Here is a 19,523-nt window from a genome sequence, read left to right as displayed (position 1 = left end):
TGGCAGTTCGTGTACGCAAGAATGTTGAGAGACTTCGAAGGCGCGCGCGTTTCCCCGCACATCCATGTAAATTGAACGCTGACCGTCAAAAATCATGTGATTGAAAATCCTCTATCCGGTTCGTACCCGACTCCTTCACGATGGCGGACGCGCCACGATTAGCAGGCACCCATTGGACGATCGCTGAAGTTGAGCGTTAACTTCCGGTTCCATGGTTCCATGTAAACGGCGATCAATGTATGTAACTCTATGTGCAGTGCATGTGCAGTGGACGTGGTTTGACTGAAGTGACGTCATAATTACGAACCAGATACTCAGTGTTTTTCGAAGGCTTGGAAACAAATCACAAGCTTACAAGGGTGGGACTCGAACCTATGTACGAGTCCCTGCTTACTAGTGCAGACGTCTAACCCACTCGATTACCGAGCTCACCGGAGTTGGGTAACCGGTAGTCGATATATTTGGCATATCTATTTGTCAACGTCGTCGGTGTAGTCCCCGTTTTGTATTCATCGTAATAAATTGCATCGGAACGTCAAGATCCGTAAAGGATCCTCTAAAAAGGGGACACATCCGAGCCAACTAATCTCGGAGGCAGTATTTATGTAAGCATTTACGGGGACACTTTCAAATTTGAATAGCTTTGACCATATGTCGAGCAGCTTGGGAGCTGTAGTGCACAGTTCCCAATGTCACTTGGTCGTGTGAGCATCTTTCGACCTTCAATCATTGTGGGCTCAGCGGCTGCCCAGTCCTGCCCGATGAAATGCCGATTCTTGCAGTCGCATCTCGCTTCCTCGCGCCAAGATTCGCACCTGGACACCTCGGGGCTGATAGCCACACACCTGACCTCCTTTCCTCTTCAACTCCAACTCTCATCTCCCAAACCAATCCTTGTCGGTATTTCGGATCTTGGCTGCACGGCTGAATGGAAATGGCCGCGGAAATGAGACGGATATCCGCGAGACATTGCCACGTCAGCTGGTCGACTACCGATAGCGTAATTGATGTCCAGGCCTGCTCAACACGTTTTTTCCAACCAGCATATATCAAGCCTCGCCCGCAGACAATTGTAGCCGGAGGGTAAGGACCCCTCTTTACACGTAACTTGTAGGATAAATAGGTGTGAATTACAAGTTGGGATAAAATGTCAGTGTTATAAAAGGATCGCACTATATGAAAATTTAATGAAAGTAAATAAGGATAATTATGATTGCAGTATTGTCAAGATTAACAGAGTTGGAACGAGTGACTAGTTTTGTGACTCGATTCGACTCGAGTTATTGTAATGTAGTGACTCAAGTCGAGTCATTAGAAAAAGAGTCGAGTCAAGTATTTAGTTCGAGTCACATTTTGGCATTTTTAAAAGGTTTACCTCTGGGTTTCTGCATGTGGTCACATCACATGTTACTCTCGGTGATATACTGTAAGTCATTGCAAATATTTTTTCGCAACAAAGAAGTTTGCCTTCAGAGGGATTCGAGTCGCACTAACTTTCTCTCGAGTTGGGTTTTCAGAATCTGATGAAGGGCTAGAGTCGAGTTATTTGCTCGCAGTGACTAGAGTCGAGACGAATCATTATTTTAATGATTGTAATGAGAAGGTTAACAATTTACGACTTTCTGGCACACAGCATGGAATAATTGCTTCGTTCATTCTATTTCAGATGCTTGTCATATCCTTAAGGAAGTAAAAGAAAGAACTTGTAATGTGACCTGACTAGACTGAGTTGCTGAGTCGCTTGAGAGTTGGAGGCTCTAAAACGATTGACAACCATGTGAACTCAAATGATCCATTGGGTGCTAGACTAAGTGATATTAACAAATAAAGATCTGCGTGTGGAATTTGTAGCAAACTGACAACCCTCTAAAGGTGTTTAACACTGACTCCATGAGATGAGTCACAAGATAATGTACACACCCCCGTCAAAAAAAGCCAACCCATTTTTCTGAACATACTTTCAAAATACATGTAACAGGTATGAGATTTACCTGAGACCACAATTTCAAATCAATAAATCCGAATATTGACATCGGGGATGTCAGACCTCGAAGTGTCCGTAGATCGAAATGTCATACCAAACCCACACACAATCGCTTGGTCGGTCTGGATGTTGACTTAGACGAGTTGTCAAGACAACTAATCATATTTGACAGAGCATACAATCACCAAGAACCACTTAACCCACTGAATAAATCGCACTTTGCCCGTGTATACGCGTTGTCAGTTTCATCCGGGTTTTTTTTAGCCGTTTCTTGTATACTGAGAATTACTCCCCGATCACACTTTCACTGGTGCATTTATCGCGGGACAAGATCGGCTCATTACATCAGTTGAGTCAAAGTCTGCGCTGGCGAAGAAAAAAATTAGTCGACGCCAAAAAGTAGTTCGAACTTTGGAAATCCGATAAACTGAGTCAGAGGATTATTTTCTTGTTCGAAGATGGTTTTTAGGTGGTTGGTTAGTTAGAATGAAAAGTTTATACACATCAGCATCCAGTGTGATCTTAATAGGCTGATGATGTGTGAAGCCAAACGGTTGAATCCTCGCTTGTTCGAGTCCCACTCGAGTAAGCTTGTTTTTTTTTTTTATTCTGGAATACTCCTTGGGCAGTGGGTGTTCAGTGTTACCAGACAAATATCGGAGAAAAACCAGACACTAAGTGCACAAAATTCTCTAAGCAAAAATTCTCGAACACATACGTCGAAGTTGGGGGAGGGACTAAATCTCCATGACAGCGGTCAGCTGCCTACACTGTGCTGCCGTGCCAGCAACAAATTCGGCGGGAAGTGGCGCTTTGCCGCCGCGACACGTGTCACAATCCGTTAAGCAGATTCGGCCGCTGGCGATGCGTATCGTGCCGTCCAAGGGCTAAGCTCAAATCTATAGAAGGCTGTTTTATGTGCGCCCTGTTCTCGGTTGTTAGAGTCGGGATTAAATTTCAATCAAGATGGTTTCTATTCGGGCACCAAACAGTACTAGAGATAGAATAACGACAGTTATGTAGAGCCAAGTTTAATATTAGGTCCGCTATGTTTCTGACGTAGATAAAAAGGCACTGCGCTTCATGAAATGAATAAATTGTATTATTTTTGCCTTGTGATCTGCTTTTGTATAGAGCACAGGCTTTAAGCAAATAAATGAAAGATCACACGCTTTTCTATGAAATCCGGCCTTACTGGAGAGATCGTGACATTCACGTTTATTGAAATTTGTAACTTCTGTAGATAAACCACAATGGTTCGAGCTAAGCAGTTTCAACACTGTCAATGTTGCAGACATCTTGGCTGAGGTGGGGAGCGATAAACTTTGGTGCTGGCGCTTGGTTCGGTGGGCCACCTGATCCACTTAAAGAGCACCTTAAAGGAAAACATGTTTTCTCTGCTTTTATCTGTTCAAATAAATATGGAAGCATCCAAATTGAACGCGGTGTCATTTGTCTTCAGAGGTAAACTATAACAAGTTAAAAAAGGGCCTTTTTTCTGTTCATGCCAAGATGGGAATTCTGAATGTAGATTGCGTCATTTGGAGAAAACAGAGAAAACGAGGGGAACCCTCGTCCTGTTTTCATGATACCCTGCACGATATGCACAAGCTGTATACCCTAAGGCTATTGTGCTTACTGCACCCCCCGGAAATCTGAAAGGAATTCCAAAGATTCCATCAACACAAAAGGAGACACAAAAGAGGGGGCTCCTTTTATCGTGCATCGTATGGTGTTCGTAGTGGATAAACCCTCGTGCATGCCCAACAATGCCATTGTTTTTAGCCATTGTTTGGCATGCACAAGGGCTTATCCACGACGATTACAGGGCGAGAGCTCCCCTCGTTTTGTCTGTTTTCTTCGAATGACGCAATCTACATTCAGAATTCGCATCTTGGCATGAACAGAATAAAGCGCTTCTTAGCTTGTTATAGTTGAGCTCTGAAGACAAATGACACTGTGTTCGATTTGGTTGCTTCCATATTTATTCGAAAAGATAAAATCAGAGAAAGTACGTTTTCCTTAACGCTCCTTATCGCTTTTAGTAGCCCGTTCAAAACTGCAGAAGATAAACAGCCGCATGTCTTCATTGGTATGCTGAAAACAACATGTGTCTAGAAAGGAATACGAGGCTTCAGAGTGCAGTGTGAAAATTGGACGCTGACGCCACTGGACCTAAGGGCGTGATCTGATTCATGATAATTATCTGTAGATTGATGCATAGTTTTCAGCTGGAACTCAAGAGACAAAAATTTAGTGTATTTACAGTTGGAGAGCTCTATTGGAGAGCTGGAGCGGCAAGTGTGATTGCAATTCAAAAGCATTCTTCTCAGTCGCAGAAGCGTAGCTAAGATATCGTGCAGTTTCAGAGAGCAACTACAGGCTGTACAAGTTTAGAAGCAAAATGTGGACGCTAAAATAGCAAAATTGGGGCGATGGCTACAGGTCATAAATGTAAAACCGAACTGGTGAAGATAGATGATAAAAGCTTTGGCCGGTTCATGACAAAAATATTCCCAAATCGACTGATATCCTACCTGTGCCCTCTTGACGAGAATGCTATATTCCAACAGGTGAACAAACCGCTGGCTACGTGAACGAGATAATATTCAAACTATGAACAGTCGTTTATCGTTTGTCTCCTTTGAGTTGCTTTCTGCCCAATAGCACCGCAGCAAATGAAGCTTGTTCAAAAGTACGCTTGATTTACACCACACTGCAGCAGGAACCAACTTAATCATCGTACGGTCAGCCAGGTACAACATAGTACAGTGCATCACAAGGGAAAGAAAATATCTCTGTGAGGTCCAGGATGTTTCTGATGATGCGCGGTAGTTTCACATATCTCACGTCGTTGATAGACAAACTAATGACACCTGGGATTTTTGGGGCATCTCTTGTGCGACATTATGTCCAAACAAGGATCTGTCACAGTGGACATATAAGCAGAATAACGGATTATTTGATTCTCTGTAAGAGTGTTTGGAAAAATTAATCGGTGGCATCGCTGTTAAATGCCTTTCCAAAGGAACATCTGCAACTAAGCAAAATTTGAAACACTCTCAAACATACTTAATCCGAAAAAAGGAAAAGATATTCGATTTTACACACAAGACTCATGCAATAGTTCAAAAAGTAGGTTAAATTAATTTTAGAATGGTGATGAAACTGAAATTTTAAGGTGTTCTGATTGATTCAATTTCCATGAACAGATCTGGTTACAGTACGATGCGGACCGAGACGGCTTTATTGACAAGTCTGAACTAAAGGTAGGAGAATCATCGAAGTTGAGATATGACTGAAAGTTACAGTCTATTGTGCCGTTTCAGTATTCTTTGCCAACGTGTTTTAAGTCCAACTGCATGAAGTACGCATGCGTTGTTTTATCCGTACGCTCAGTTAAGGTGTGTGGTATACACTACGGCAGATTTCTTTATCTTTCGTATCATGCAACGAATGCATTATGCCAATGCTATTTGGGGTGCTTCAATCGACAGAACTTTTTAAGGGACCTTAGCAAGGTGGAACTAAGCGACGAAAAGCTGCAGACGTACACCGAAGCCATGGTAAGCCGACTGTACTTGGAGATTTTGCTGTGCTGAAATTAGCAACGTTGCCGTGGATCTCCGCTCGGGATTCGCGAATCAAAATGCACATTATTCATTGCTATACTAGTAAATGTTATCTAAAGCCCACTTTGGGGAATAAGTTCTTGTACGCGTGTGTGGGTCTCACTTGTGCAAAATTTTGTAAGAGGAAATGTATTATTCCAGAATAAAGCTCTTTAACTGACATATTTTGCTGTCGTGTATATACAACGATACCGCAGTGAATGACGTCATGTATAGGCTCATGCTTAATTTCCCGTTCTGATGCGGCGATCGCCGTTGGTGAATGTTGCATAGTGAAAAACAGGTCTATTCAAACGCGCAAGGCACAAACTGGGACACGACATGGGAACTTGTTTTTGTTTTATTAAAATACTGACGTAAAAATCTGTCTCGCAATTCATGTTTACAGCAACTTGTTTTGATCAATACTGCCACGGGACTTGTGTCCTTCCCGATTGAAAAAGAAAACGGTTCTTTTGATGCATCGTTCAGCAAAAGACTTATCTGAGAAACTCATTTCATTTCCCACAAACTTCTCCGCCTAATATCTGCTGTGTTATCAGTTCGTCGAGGTGAAGAGGATTCCTCCATTTGCTATGTATGCTTGAGGAAAATTTAAATTCTCTTTATTCAGATCAAACTGTTTGACGTCGACAAGGACAACAAACTTAGCTTCAAGGAAATGCTAAAGTAAGAATGACAGGTAGCTTGTTTGACTAAAACATCGTTTAAGAGCTTTTCTGAGATGTATAACGAAATTATTTCTCTGAAATCGTCACAGAAATTGTCTTTTTTTGGCTTCAGGCCCATGTTAACTCCTATGTTAACACTGTTTTTGGTCTTTATTGGACTTTCTGTAAAAATTATAAAGGCATACCAAAGCGATTCTGTACGTGAAAGTAAATACACCTTACGACAAGATTATGCACCGTTAAATATCTGTACAGTGATTATTAATGAGGGTAAGGTCCCTCTTGTCGCTTGCTACGATGTTAAGATGACATTCAAAGTGCATTAAAAAGGCTTTAACCCTCGAGGGACACAAGTAAAAAGGCAGGTGCATTAGGCGAAGTTTCCCTCTTTATACAAAAAGAATTGTTCCCAACGGAACAGTAAGGGAAGAAAACATCACGCCGGGGCTGACACCGACATGGACACTGAGCTATTGGTTAATTGAAATGATCAGGACGATAAAGTACTGAGACGTGACTTCTATCAGGTTGTTTTCTTTTTCGTTTCTCACAGACTGGTGCCCGTGAAAGAGAATATTTTCCTGCAATTTGAGGTAAGCACTTATATAAGCTCAGAATACAGATACAATTTTCTGTCCACGTTGTCTTTTTTTATAATATAAACCCATTTACTAACACCATCTGAGCAATTCACAGAAAACAATGTTGGCTCCTCAGGTCCCTATTAACCCTGTGGTGTGAAATAATCTTCAGGTATTATTAATAATCTGCTACTGTCACTAAATGGAAATTGAGGGACTAGGGCCTACTTTACATTTCAAAGGATCCATGCAATGAATTTTTCTAAGTCTTTTTTGTGTGCATCTTTATACTCTTCTTCAGTGTATGACAACTGTTCAAAATCCCTTTGAAGTTCAGTATATTAAAAAGTGCACTTTACATGTTAAACTTCCAAAGCAGTGGGGGGGCTGTTGCTGTGATGTTAATGAAAAAAAACTTTGTTCAATTGACATGCTCTCAAGTTCAAAGTTTACCCCTAAATTTGCTCTTTGAAAGCATTTCTGATAAGAGGTTGTTTGCTGGTTTATTTGCCATATACATACACAATAACAAATGGCCAAAGAAATGGGGTTCGTTAGCATAGAAAAACCACAAAGGATCCAGAGTACAGCTTAAAATAGCGAAACAAAAATTAACAATTAGATCAGTTGAAATACAAAGGTGAAATTTCAAGATGTGCTGAAAATTATTGTATTGCAAGGTCGTTTTAAATTCAAGCAGAGCGATCATAGCCCGAACAATCCAGAGTGAATAAAATGAATTACTTTAAAAATAACTGAGCACAACAGCAAACAAAAAGTGACACCTTCGCTTACTGTTTAATGTCTGTTATTGGAAATGGATTTTGACCAAATGCAGAAACAAACAATCCTAATCAAGTTAGTTATCTAAAACGAATATTGACCATCATGATCAAAAAGGAAGTTTTTGTCAACCATTTCCCATCAAAATTATATCAACTTATCATTGATAATAACGGATCAGTATTCTTATTACAGAGTTCGTTTTTGGAAGCAATGCTTGAGGTGGGTGGGACAAAGAAATACCTGTTTCCGCCCGGATAAATGGCTCCCCGTGTACCACCTTCCACGTCTCTCAGATCTGAAACAGTCCAGTTTTTCTTTGGTATTATCCCTTGTTTTGCATCAGAGAATAGGCATGTTCATATCTCGACCATTTTTGCGTCTGGGATTTGGCTGGTGTTAAACCATGATGTCACGTGGTTAGGCTGCTTATCGGCACTACCATGCACGTGCGTAGCATCTACGTGTTGCTTTGTGGCGAAGGTACAGGGAACCAGTTAAATCTGGCAGTGAAAGCCACCAAAAAATGGCAGATTTGTGAACAAGCCTTATCAATGTCCCCTTACACGAAAAAAATCAAGTCTCCCTCGGTGATTTAGAATTTCTATTTTTCTCCCATTGGCCGATCTGTTAAGTCACCGGCAAGCACCAAATCAGACACACGATCGTGTAACCTGTCTTGATATCTTGTTTTACATTCACGTAATAGTCTCTATTACAAGGTAACATACCCGACCCAAGCTCGCACCTCTTGCCCACAGTAAGTCTTTGTCGACCCCCGTCCTATCGTGAGATTGAACCTGGTGAAGTTCTACGTGTGTATAACCACCCAAAGACATCAATTTCGTTGTGACCAGTACAGGAGAAATGCAGCCAAATCAAAACAATGTTTGCTCAATTTGAAGAGACAGTAAATAAAGATACCTTTCTTACTGAAACAACCAGTGTTATTTGCGTGGTCTGGAAGTTTTGCACTAGCTGTTCAAAATTACTCCCTGTAACTCACACCTAATACTTATCTTTGTTTCCATTGCACCAAGTAAACTCTTAAGCATCTTTGTGTTGTGTCGACACCGAGAGGTATTAAACGAAATCTCACTTCAAAGAATTACAAAAAATTTTACGGAAGAAGTCATCATTAATGAGTACTTTTTTCAACTCTAGAAATAGTGAACTCGTTATTTTCAAACAATTGATGTCGTGATTAACATTCTTGCATTTTTCCTGTACGGGTATTTCATGTCCAATGATTTTGGTTGCTATGCGAGATTTAACTCTGTAGTTAAACATTAGTGCTGATCAGCGTTATAATTGTGGCCACGTAGCCGTTACTAGGGTAACGGGAAGCAGTCAGTTTACCCATGTTGACGCCGTCATCCCGCAATTTCTTAAGTTCCAGCGGAATCATCAATGCAGTGCTCCCATCACACGCTTTACTTTTGCGAGGTCTATGAATGACCAGTTTGGAAATAAAGCCAAATTCTGAACAGGTCCTCTGCAGTCCTTAAGATTAAAGAAGCACTCACGCAGTTTGAGTTGAAGAATACAATGTAATGCATGGTCCATGTCAGATATACGTTCATCCCGAAGTAAGTATTGAATGTACATGTGATGTGTTGAACATGTGCATGCATGCGAGCACATGTCCCAAACGATGCATGCTTATAACCTCATCGAAAAGACATCATCATATGCAAGAAAAAGACGTAAAATGTTTGACCAGAAACTGAGGCTTGCGAGTGGCAAACTGCGAGCGTTCCATCTGGGACATACATGACACTGCAGAAGCATTGCGAATGATTCACTTCGCATATTGGATTCTGCCAGACACCAATCGCTTATGATTCTCTCTCTTTTTTTTAATCCCAACTTTTTCTCGTCTGGCTCTATCATTTGTATCAAACTCGCAGGGATCTCTGGGAGACAAAGGCGTAAGTACATAAGGTAGTTCACCAATGGGCCGGCATACACAATCCGAATACTTTGGGTACAGGATACCTTGTGCTCGACATTTTTGAGTTCTGAAGTTTTGCACATATTCCTAGCATTTTTCTTCTCATTCTGTCATTCTTGGCAGCGAACTCCACCATCTGTGGAGTGGGCAAGGCCTGTAAATTTCACGCTCACGTTTTCCAAAGGTGGCGGTTTCAAGTCTCTCCCTTGTTACTTTTCCCGCATGCATCATGCAGACTACCCTCCTGAAAAATATCAAATTTCAGTGCATGGTGGTGACAAAAATACATTAATAAAACCACCACGACTGACGGCTTCGCTGCATCCGAAAAAAAAGAAGTGTTTGTCACGTTGAGGATTGTGTGATGTAACGTCTTTGTCGTGGACGCTTGACGAGAAAAATAATTAAGAACAAAATAGGAAGCCATCGCTTGTAATGGCACGAGCAGTACCTTGTCAGTACAGCCATCGGAACCTGTCGGCAGTGGGATCGGTCTGAGCGCTCCAAACCTTCTTCGGCACGTGTAAGAGACAAATAAACTGTATTTTACACGCTTGTCTGTGTAGTTATTCAGTTTAAAGATGTACAGTGGTTACGCATGGTGGACTACGGAAGCATATTGCTTCCAACGCGAAAAATTTATTTTATCTCGTTTAAACGAGTTATCTCCTTGAAATGACTTATTATCTCATTAAACGACATAGTAATCTCGTTTAAACGACATAGTAATCTCGTTTAAACGACATAGTTATCTCGTTTAAAGCTATCTCGTTTAAACAACTTAGAATCTCGTTTAAGCGACAAACATGTAGATACATGTATCTTGTTTAAACGAGACAACTAAGTCGTTTAAAACGACATAACTATATCGTTTATACGAGATAAAGTTTTTTTTCGCTTTGGCAGCAACACACTGCCGTAGTGACTCTGGAGCTACCTTGTAACACGAAAAATTCAGTATCTGCGCTGGTCGCTCTCGACCCGATTTTGTGCGGTCGGTGTCCTATCGCACAAAACACATTCTCGCCAATACATTCTCGGGAGATTGAAACCGACTTCCCACGAGCGAGCCATTGACGCATTCTAGGTTAAGATGGTGGTTTCAGTTGATCAATTAGTATTTTTGTCAGTTGAAGAGAGAAATAGAAATCGCTGCCGAGAGAACCTGTCGACAGAGCTGGTCTTTTTGTGATGAGGATTTACAGCCAGGCAATAATGATCGGACAGGTACGGGGAAACAGTGACGTCTGCACCCAGGATGCTGTACATGGTATCTTGTGCCCGAAGTATCGTTGCCACTTGAACGATTTTTGTCTCTTTTTTTATCATGTTCTTTTCATTTTTCAGAAAGCCTGCTTGCATTAAGTTTTCATACACCATCACTACTCCTTCTTCTCTTCTTTGCTCAAATTCCCGTGTTGATTTCCCCCATGCTGCATCATTTTGCATGTATCCCAGTGATGTAACATGTTTGGTATCTCCCTTTCTATATCGAACGATTTTTAATACTTTGATATATACATGACGTAGTTGACTTTGTAGAAGTGGAAAGCCCTCTTCGATGAACATTAACAATCACATGGCTGTTTGATTGCACATTACAACAAACTCCATTATGGACCACTTTAAAAACCACAGCATGAGCAGCAACTCACAACTAAAGCACTACAGGCCCCGAGGCTAGATAGGTGCATGGCTATACGTGGAGGCCTTTATTCGCCTCTGGCCCTTCCCCTCTTAAAATTTCTTCCCAACGGAGAATGGTGGAACAGGGTTGTCCCTTCGGGAGCAACGTAGATAAACACGACCTCACGATGTTATTATGCACCTCATTCTCTATATTGTCCGTCCTCGCTGTCGTGGTAAGTGAAATCTGATCGTTACGATATGGCCTGTAAGGGACTCTGTAGGGAATGGGTGATTATTTGCACTTGGTAGGAGGAAAAACAACCTCGGGGAAGTATACATCGTGTACGGTCTTCTCCCGCTCTCTCACCGTCATCAGCGATATCACTCCTTCAAGACGAACCATCCTCGACCCCTTTTTGGTATATGCATGTCTCTATCACGGCACAAATGCATCCGAGTGTGTTTGCAATTCACTTGCTACTGTCCTTTCCAAACCTCAAGAAATGGTCCATCAAAAGTAACCCAAAGTGTCCTTTGCCCATAAGCTAATTCAAAGTTACTTTCAAAACTTTTGATGACAAATTAGTTGAGTGATTTGTTTTATCCTGTAATACCTGTACTCAATTCATTGAGTGGGCAATTGCTACTATCAAATAACAAACGACATAGAATGGGGAATTGTTACTATCAGGTATAACAATATAGAAGGGCAATTGTTACTATCCAGTAATGGTATAGAATAGGCCACTGTTACAAGTCACCACAAAGAATGGGTGATTGCTACTATCGGGTAAAACGATATGGAATAGGCAATTGGTACTATCCAGTAATGGTATAGAATGGACACTGTTACAAGTCACGACACAGAATGGGTGATTGCTACTATCGGGTAAAACGATATAGGATAGGCAATTGGTACTATCCAGTAATGATATAGAATGGGCCACTGTTACAAGTCACCGCAAAGAATGGGTGATTGCTACTATCGGGTAAAACGATATAGGATAGGCAATTGGTACTATCCAGTAATGATATAGAATGGGCCACTGTTACAAGTCACCGCAAAGAATGGGTGATTGCTATTATCGGTTAAAACGATATAGGATAGGCAATTGCTACTATTCAGTAATGGTATAGAATGGGCCATTGTTACAAGTCACGACACAGAATGGGTGATTGCTACTATCGGGTAAAACGATATAGAATAGGCAATTGCTACTATCCAGTAATGGTATAGAATGGGCCATTGTTACAAGTCACCACACAGAATGGGTGATTGCTACTATCGGGTAAAACGATATAGAATAGGCAATTGCTACTATCCAGTAATGGTATAGAATGGGCCATTGTTACAAGTCACCACAAAGAATGGGTGATTGCTACTATCGGGTAAAGATAAAAAATACTACAAAAAACGTCCGAGGAGGGCCAAAATGAAATTAACATAAGCTGCTGAATTCATTAGTCTTAAGAATCGCTTGTCTATCCTTTCATATCTTTTCTTTCTTATTTTTCCATTCCCAACTCTTCATTGACTCAGTTTTCAAAGTTTAGTTTTGCCTTTCTTTCCAAACAGAAGAAGTTGAAAGTGTCCAGCGAGGAATTCAAGAGAGTTTTTAAGCACTATGACAAGGTAAGGTTAATAATTTCTATGGATTTTGTTTTAAAACTTCATCAGACAGAGATAGTTATTTCAGACCAAAGCCCCAGCGGTGACAAAATAGTAGAGATACACTGCGCCCGTTCACTGTCGTGAAGTTGTTGGTTTTCCCTTCCCACTTATCTCTGTAACATTTCAAGTTGTTATCATTCCCAAATGTAACGATAACAATTCTAGGTTCACGTCCAAAATCCTCGGGAAAATGAATGCTTCCGTTTAAATATCGGCTACCCCGGAGGCAATTTAATTTATCGTATGCCGGTATTCACATTGTATTATGTTCAATAGTATTCCCTCAGTAAATGGTGGGCACATAAAATGATGTTGACATTAAAGTTGCCTCTGATAAACAGACTCGTGAAGTATAGTGCACCGGTACTTGTGAGGTTATATTAGGGCAAGTTCGATCAAGGACCACACGTTAACTAGTGGTTGGTTCGTGACGTACCTAGCGCATGTGCAGTGAAGTTGAAGTGCAAACGACCCTAGTCAACCGCTGTCAGGTCGCTGGGCGGAAGGGGAGACAAGGTGGCCGCGGGAAGGGCAAAATAGCGAAAATAAAACAGAAAACGGTCGTTTACCAGTGACATACTGTTTTCCTGGCATTTTTTACTGGTCCTTTCTGCACTGTGCTTTGCAAAACGATATATGGCAACAACGATGCGACCAACCTCGATAGGCTGGTCGCAAATAGTTGACTAGACTAGTCCAACCATCGTCGACTAGTGTGCGTTTGATCAGAGTTATTCGAACTATCCTGGTTAACTGTGGTCTTTGATCGAACGTGCCTTTAGATGTTCCACATCATACCTCACAGTACCTGCAAAACCTCCCCGGAGTATCATGTAGGACACATGCGTCTTTATCTTAGCGCAAAGACAATTGACAACTCGCGGTCCAGCAATACTGAAATGAGTGCAGTGCTCTGTTCAGCCGAAAAGCGAGGTTTTGGCACGAGTTAAGCCAGCCTGTAACGAGAACGAAGAAAGGGTTAAAAGCCACCGTAGTACCATTATTTTGAAGGTAGAGAAAATATGCTGAATTTGTTTCATCATGGGCGGTTTTGTCGACAGGATCAGAACAACGTCATCAGTGGAGAGGAACTGTCTGCATTCCTCAAGGACCTGGTTATTTTACACGCCGGATCGGTAAGACCGATTTGATCCTGATGCTTCGATCGCTAATAATTTCGCACTGACAATGTTCTCAAGAACCCATACTGTTTAAAATGCATAGAACCTCGATCATCGAAAATTAATGCTGCGATTACCACGCCAACTAATCACTATAATCGTTCGTATAAATTCAATTTATAAGGTGAATAGTAACATTTTGCTTGGCCCTCAGGTGCGCTTAGTCACTAGAGTAGCTCTTGGGAGCTGCATGAGATAATGTGGTTTTCATTAAAATGCACTCACGCGTGCTTCTTTCTCCGAACGTCATTCTGCTCCTTCGTTTATCAATGTTATTTTCATCTATGCACATGCACGTCCTATGTGGTGAGCTAAATCCTGAACGGCTATTTTAATGAAGCTCGTTTTCGAACTATAGCGTTTATACTTTGTTCATGCTCAGGGGCCAGTGGTGGAGAGTACGTTAGACAAAATTGCCACAGACATCATGACCACGGTGGACAAGGACAAAGACAACGTGATCTCGGAGAACGAACTGAAGATGTTTCTTGGCGTGACGTCAGATGATGCATAGTCAACTTTTGGCTTTTAACCAATTTCCCCCTTTTAACCGTCATTTTTGCCGATTCCTTTTAGACAACTAGGAATCATTGATAGAACTAAAATAGATGATAGCTGCACTTACGGTATATTATCACACTCACTTAAAGTAGCTATATATAGCACCATGCCTTCGACTTACATATATTATATAACGAAATAACTTATAGCTTTGACTAAATCTGATGGTAAGAATGGTTTTCAAGTTTTCGTAAAAAAAGGTAGCGTATTACAATCATGTGAGCATCAATAACGTGTGTAAAAAACTGATCTTAACATTGAGAAGAATATACATTGTCTTACATTAAGTAAGCATTTTATTGTGAAAGTGCGCCTAACGCATTATGATTGTAAGAAGTTTGCGTGGCTAAAGAACACTGGATTCATCTTCACGTAGATAACTCGTTCTGCTTTTCTATGCATTATTGAGCGTCTGATCTTTTTAAACATCGTCTTAGCAACATTTAGATTGGAAAAAGGAAACATGACTTTTATTAAGGATGTCATGATGTAATCCGCGCTGCATTTAATCAAGTACATTCCTATTTTTTGATTTAATGGTTCTTCTTTCATGAAGCCTTTACAGAAAATGCGGTAAATTTCTCTTTTTAATGTTTCTTTGATATATATTTGATACCGTTGGCACTGTTTTGATGTTTACTGCACGACTATGTGTTTGAAGCTTTTTGGAGTCTGTTGTCTATCTTTACTATTTTAGTTTTAGTTTACTCCGATCTGTCACAAATTGTTTTCAAAAAATACCTTGAGCAGTTTCAATCAAGCAAAAACAGACACGACAGCTAGCATGAAATACTACTAATGCAAGAAATCAAAATCAATTTACACAGACAGCCACGGACAAGTCATCTTTGAGGTGTCGAGGCAGATTACATAACGTCAAGCCGATCGCCTACACTTCGTCTTCAAACCAAAAGAACTTTGTACTTCATGTACGTTGCCCGCAACTGAGCATATTCAACACGATCATTTTCGTCCTTCGGTTATTCAAAAAACGCACTCTTTAGAGTGGCTTTCTTCGTGTTTTGATATTTATTTTTGAGCCTCCCTGGCTCTCTTCATCAACATTCAAGCAGAATGCTACACAGTATTATGTCCCTGCAAAAGAAATGTTGTCTTACTTTGTGTCGAGGAGAGGTTTGTTCGAAGTCAGAACATTGCTTTGATTCACTTATTTATCCAGTATTATTAAGCCTGTCACTAGGCAGCTCTTGATGACGAGTCAAACTGACTGCTCTCGGTGAGATTTTGATGATTAGATCACGGTGAGAGTAACCTTGGAATTGGAATATTAAAGGCACAAGAAATAAGATTCTGGGTCGCAGAAAGAAGCGCGGAAATCAACTGTATAACTCAACCGTTCGCCGATACCCAGAATTCCACAATTGAACCCTGTTCACCAATATTGCACCATAAACAATTAAACGTCAAAGTGCAGTCAACTCTCGTTTTCACAAAGTTGAAGGAGTCAGACAAATGTCTTTGTTATGACCTGGAATTTGATAATAAAAGAGTGGAAAAACAAAGAAAACCAATTCATGAAACTGGGATTCTCAGAATTTACTCTTTATGAAAGTAGTTTGTTATAAGAGTGTTCTTTCTAATGAGAGTCGACTGTATTTATCTTTTCTCCGAGGAAAGTTGTGAACAGGGACAAAGGTATTTACAACCCACAGGCAAAGTTTAACATTACGTCGTCAGAGAGTTGTACATTGAAGACCCACATGTAACTTACACTCGTTCAAGTTTGGACGTACTGTAGTGTGCTCGTAAAAATGGAGGTGTTTAACGGCGTTCAGTTATGTTGACTGCTGGTGCAGTATTTCCTCAATGAAGAAGAGTTGGGGATATAAAATGAATCAGTGTATTTTTACGAGTGATTGTATGATATTACAACTTACATGTACTTTTTTGCTAAATAATTGACGCTTACGTATTCGACTTGTAAACTACAGTATATTGGATTGATTTGTGTCACCAGTGACAAAGGCACGATACGAAACTGATGTGAAAGGTCCGTGTGCACAAGAAAAAAAATCGGAATTCACTTACAAACAGAGGTAACATGCAACATTCCGTCACGACTGCATGTAACCCCCCCCCCCAACACTGGCACTGAAGAATGAACCAGACAGTGGACGGGTATGTACCGAATTCGAAATAATTACTCTGGCGCCCTTCGGCAGGCGACATAAACATGCACTACTTTTTTGCCGTGCTGCGGCACGCGTAGGCCTACCTTGTGTACACGGGCCTGTCGGTGTAGAAAACATGTAAAGCAAGTACATCAGCAGTTGCGTCCCAGGACGAGGTAAAAACCAGTGTAGATCAACGATTTTAAATCCTCCACCTTTTTCAACTATTGACAGAAAAGGGCTGTGTTTCCTGAGAAACAACACTTGTACCAGTTGCCTTTTCGCTGTTGTTTGGGCGAAATTAAACATCTTGTCGATTCTTCAGACTTTCAAAATTCAGTGTCGGATGTGCGTCTTTCATTTTTTAAGAGTTCCTGTCGCTTCACTTGAATTAAATGAGTTTTAGGTGATTAAATGGATGGCGGAGGAAAAGAGAATGGTGATAAGAGATTTCGGTCCCCTAGTCGGATTTATACGTTAACCTATGTTGCTACGCTACGATTCATTGCCTAAAACTCAAATAATTCAAACCCCACGATGAATACCGTAGTCATCACTGGTCCTAACATTAACTATAATATTACTGATTTTTTTCCAGGGCGGCATAATTCATTACCACAATATCCACCAATTTAGTCAAGGATTTTATCATTAGTTCTAATCGTCAGCAAGTGTAACCACGGCTTGATTTAATGGCAACAAACGCGCGCACGACAAAATGCCCATATAGGCCTACATGTACACGTTCACCCATAATACCATACTCGCACACGGGCGACGCAGAGGCACGACCAAGTGCCTTGCCTAGGCCTGTGTAAACACTTCATGTTTTTATGAAAAATCGGGCACTGGAGAACTTCGCTGTAAATTGGAGATAAACGCAAAACAACGTTAAGGCGGCACACCAGTGAAAATCTGCAGACTTCATGCGGGGATAATTATATTGCAGTAAAACTTTTTAATGTTAACTTTCCTCCAAACACCACCCCATATTTTCCAATTCCTTGCCACGCCCATGTGAATGTCCCCTTTTTAAGTGAACAAGGCCTAGACCTGATAGATTTAATTATCGTCAATCTAATTACTGCACTTTCCCGGTTGACCATAATGGCATTAGCTATATGCCTTCGCCGTGTCACCGTTTCGCTGGATACACAGTGTATGGGCAAAGAACATTTCGTCCAAGCAATTGCTCATGGGGTAAATTCTGCACATAATCATCCTTGAGCATTAATTGATAACTTAATTATTCTCCCGAGCGCCAGATACCAAACGCCATACTTGTCTGTGTACTTGGCAGTCAGAAGGGGAAATGGGTTGATGTACTGACCTTTTCCTCTGTTAGTGAAGATTTCGCTTTCAAATTCAGGAACCTTCCTCCCACAATTGAGGCAATGATTGAAAGAAACAAAATAGTCGCTAATCAAAAACACATGAAGTAAGTAACCACCAAACGTCAGACATGACTTTGAAAAAAAGCGATGAAATCTTGCACGACAGCAAGAAAAAAAAACCCGCAGACCCAATTCCTCTTTTCAAACTGGAACAAAAATCTGGGCCACTTAAAAGACGAGCCCTCGATCTCATTTTTAAAAACCAGTAAAACGTTCACTCGGAGACGAAACAAAGAACAGAAATGCTGCCAGACACTAATTCGACACCGAGCTAAGAGAAAATGATGAACACAACATGTACATCCACACACAGGGGCATATACGCAATAAGAATGGGTATATTGACAAGAGCAAACGAAAGGTAGCGGTTGTCCTGGCAACGGGTTACTAAGGAGTAAGAGGCTTTACAAAATAACAGTGCACTTATGGAAGCGCTACCAAGGCCATTTATGTTACGGAAGTATTATGTTAAAGATAGCGAATTACTGATGTTGTTGCATAACAGAAGAGCACCGAATGGCGGATTCTATTGGAAAACAAGAGTACTCCTTTACCCATGACCACTGGATTCAGGTGAACCAGGTCCAACCGCACCAACAGGATTCAAATTCATGACTTCTGCTGTATAGATTGGAATCGGAGTCTTTTCGAAACTATGTAGTTTGAATTCAGGGCCTGATTTCAGAGAGCAGTTAAGCAGAAGACACTCGGGCAGGATGCACAACACAGCATTCTCACTGGTAAACTATTTTCGCTCAAGGTGGGGCGTTAACAATTTTGGGGGTGGGATGGGCTGGGCGAGCAACACATTTGGATTTTTTCATGTAACCTTTTTTGGCCTTTCTGAGGGTGAGGCGGAGGAAGAGGAATGAAATACGTCAAAAAAAATCATCTCCCTCTCTCAGTATTTTTCAAAAAAAAAAGATGTTTGGCTGCTTTTTTGGAGGTAGGGTGGGCGGGAGTGGGGGCATGGCCCCTGTCCTCCCCCTCCCCGATCCACCCTACGTTTTGCTTATCGAATATATTTTGTGCTAAATCCACTGGTGTACACTCCTAGGAGCTCTATCAAACTAGGGCCAGGCAAGAACATTTTTGTCCCTCATTACGATGCTTCCCCAAACTATCCCCCTTCCGCACGCTCCCTTCCTCAAGCCTGGCCAGAGCTCCCTTCCTCAAGCCTGGTCAGAGCTACTATAAAAGGGAACCCGTGGAGCAGAAGGTACAAATCTGCCGCTGATTGGAAAGAAAAAACCTCTTTGCAGTCTAAGTGATACTTTTTGGAAAGGTGACCGATTGAAAATGCTCCATTGATTACATAAAGAACATAGGGACGGGTATATTTCAGTGGT

At 41.2% G+C, this 19,523-nt stretch overlaps 2 protein-coding genes across 9 annotated transcripts in view; one reads left to right on the top strand and one right to left on the bottom strand.

Annotated features, from left to right (window-relative positions):
• Positions 1–17,115, top strand: part of LOC110984784 (calbindin-32-like) — a 40,792-nt gene extending 23,677 nt beyond the window's left edge. For 2 of the 8 annotated variants that reach the window (XM_022245268.2, XM_022245269.2), the window contains exons 5-13: positions 5,197–5,253; positions 5,482–5,550; positions 6,230–6,285; positions 6,841–6,880; positions 8,361–8,411; positions 9,562–9,582; positions 12,811–12,867; positions 13,968–14,042; positions 14,470–17,115. In XM_022245268.2, coding sequence (XP_022100960.1) covers positions 5,197–5,253; positions 5,482–5,550; positions 6,230–6,285; positions 6,841–6,880; positions 8,361–8,411; positions 9,562–9,582; positions 12,811–12,867; positions 13,968–14,042; positions 14,470–14,601 — 558 coding nt within the window. In that variant the 3' untranslated portion in view covers positions 14,602–17,115. Of the gene's footprint in view, positions 1–5,196; positions 5,254–5,481; positions 5,551–6,229; positions 6,286–6,840; positions 6,881–7,846; positions 7,874–8,360; positions 8,412–9,561; positions 9,583–12,810; positions 12,868–13,967; positions 14,043–14,469 lie in introns of all 8 variants that reach the window. The other 6 variants (XM_022245270.2, XM_087138099.1, XM_022245271.2 and 3 more) reach the window with 5 other exon arrangements.
• The window catches only part of mbtps1 (membrane bound transcription factor peptidase, site 1), a 102,514-nt gene that overhangs the window by 1,936 nt on the left and 81,055 nt on the right, over positions 1–19,523 (bottom strand). The window lies entirely within an intron of this gene.

The sequence above is a fragment of the Acanthaster planci genome, linkage group LG06 (assembly GCF_054643075.1).
Source record: "Acanthaster planci isolate LZ-2023a linkage group LG06, COTS_SCS, whole genome shotgun sequence".
Classification (NCBI taxonomy): domain Eukaryota; kingdom Metazoa; phylum Echinodermata; class Asteroidea; order Valvatida; family Acanthasteridae; genus Acanthaster; species Acanthaster planci.
Note: the sequence above shows the minus strand (reverse complement) of the source record. Positions and strands in the feature narration are given on the sequence as shown.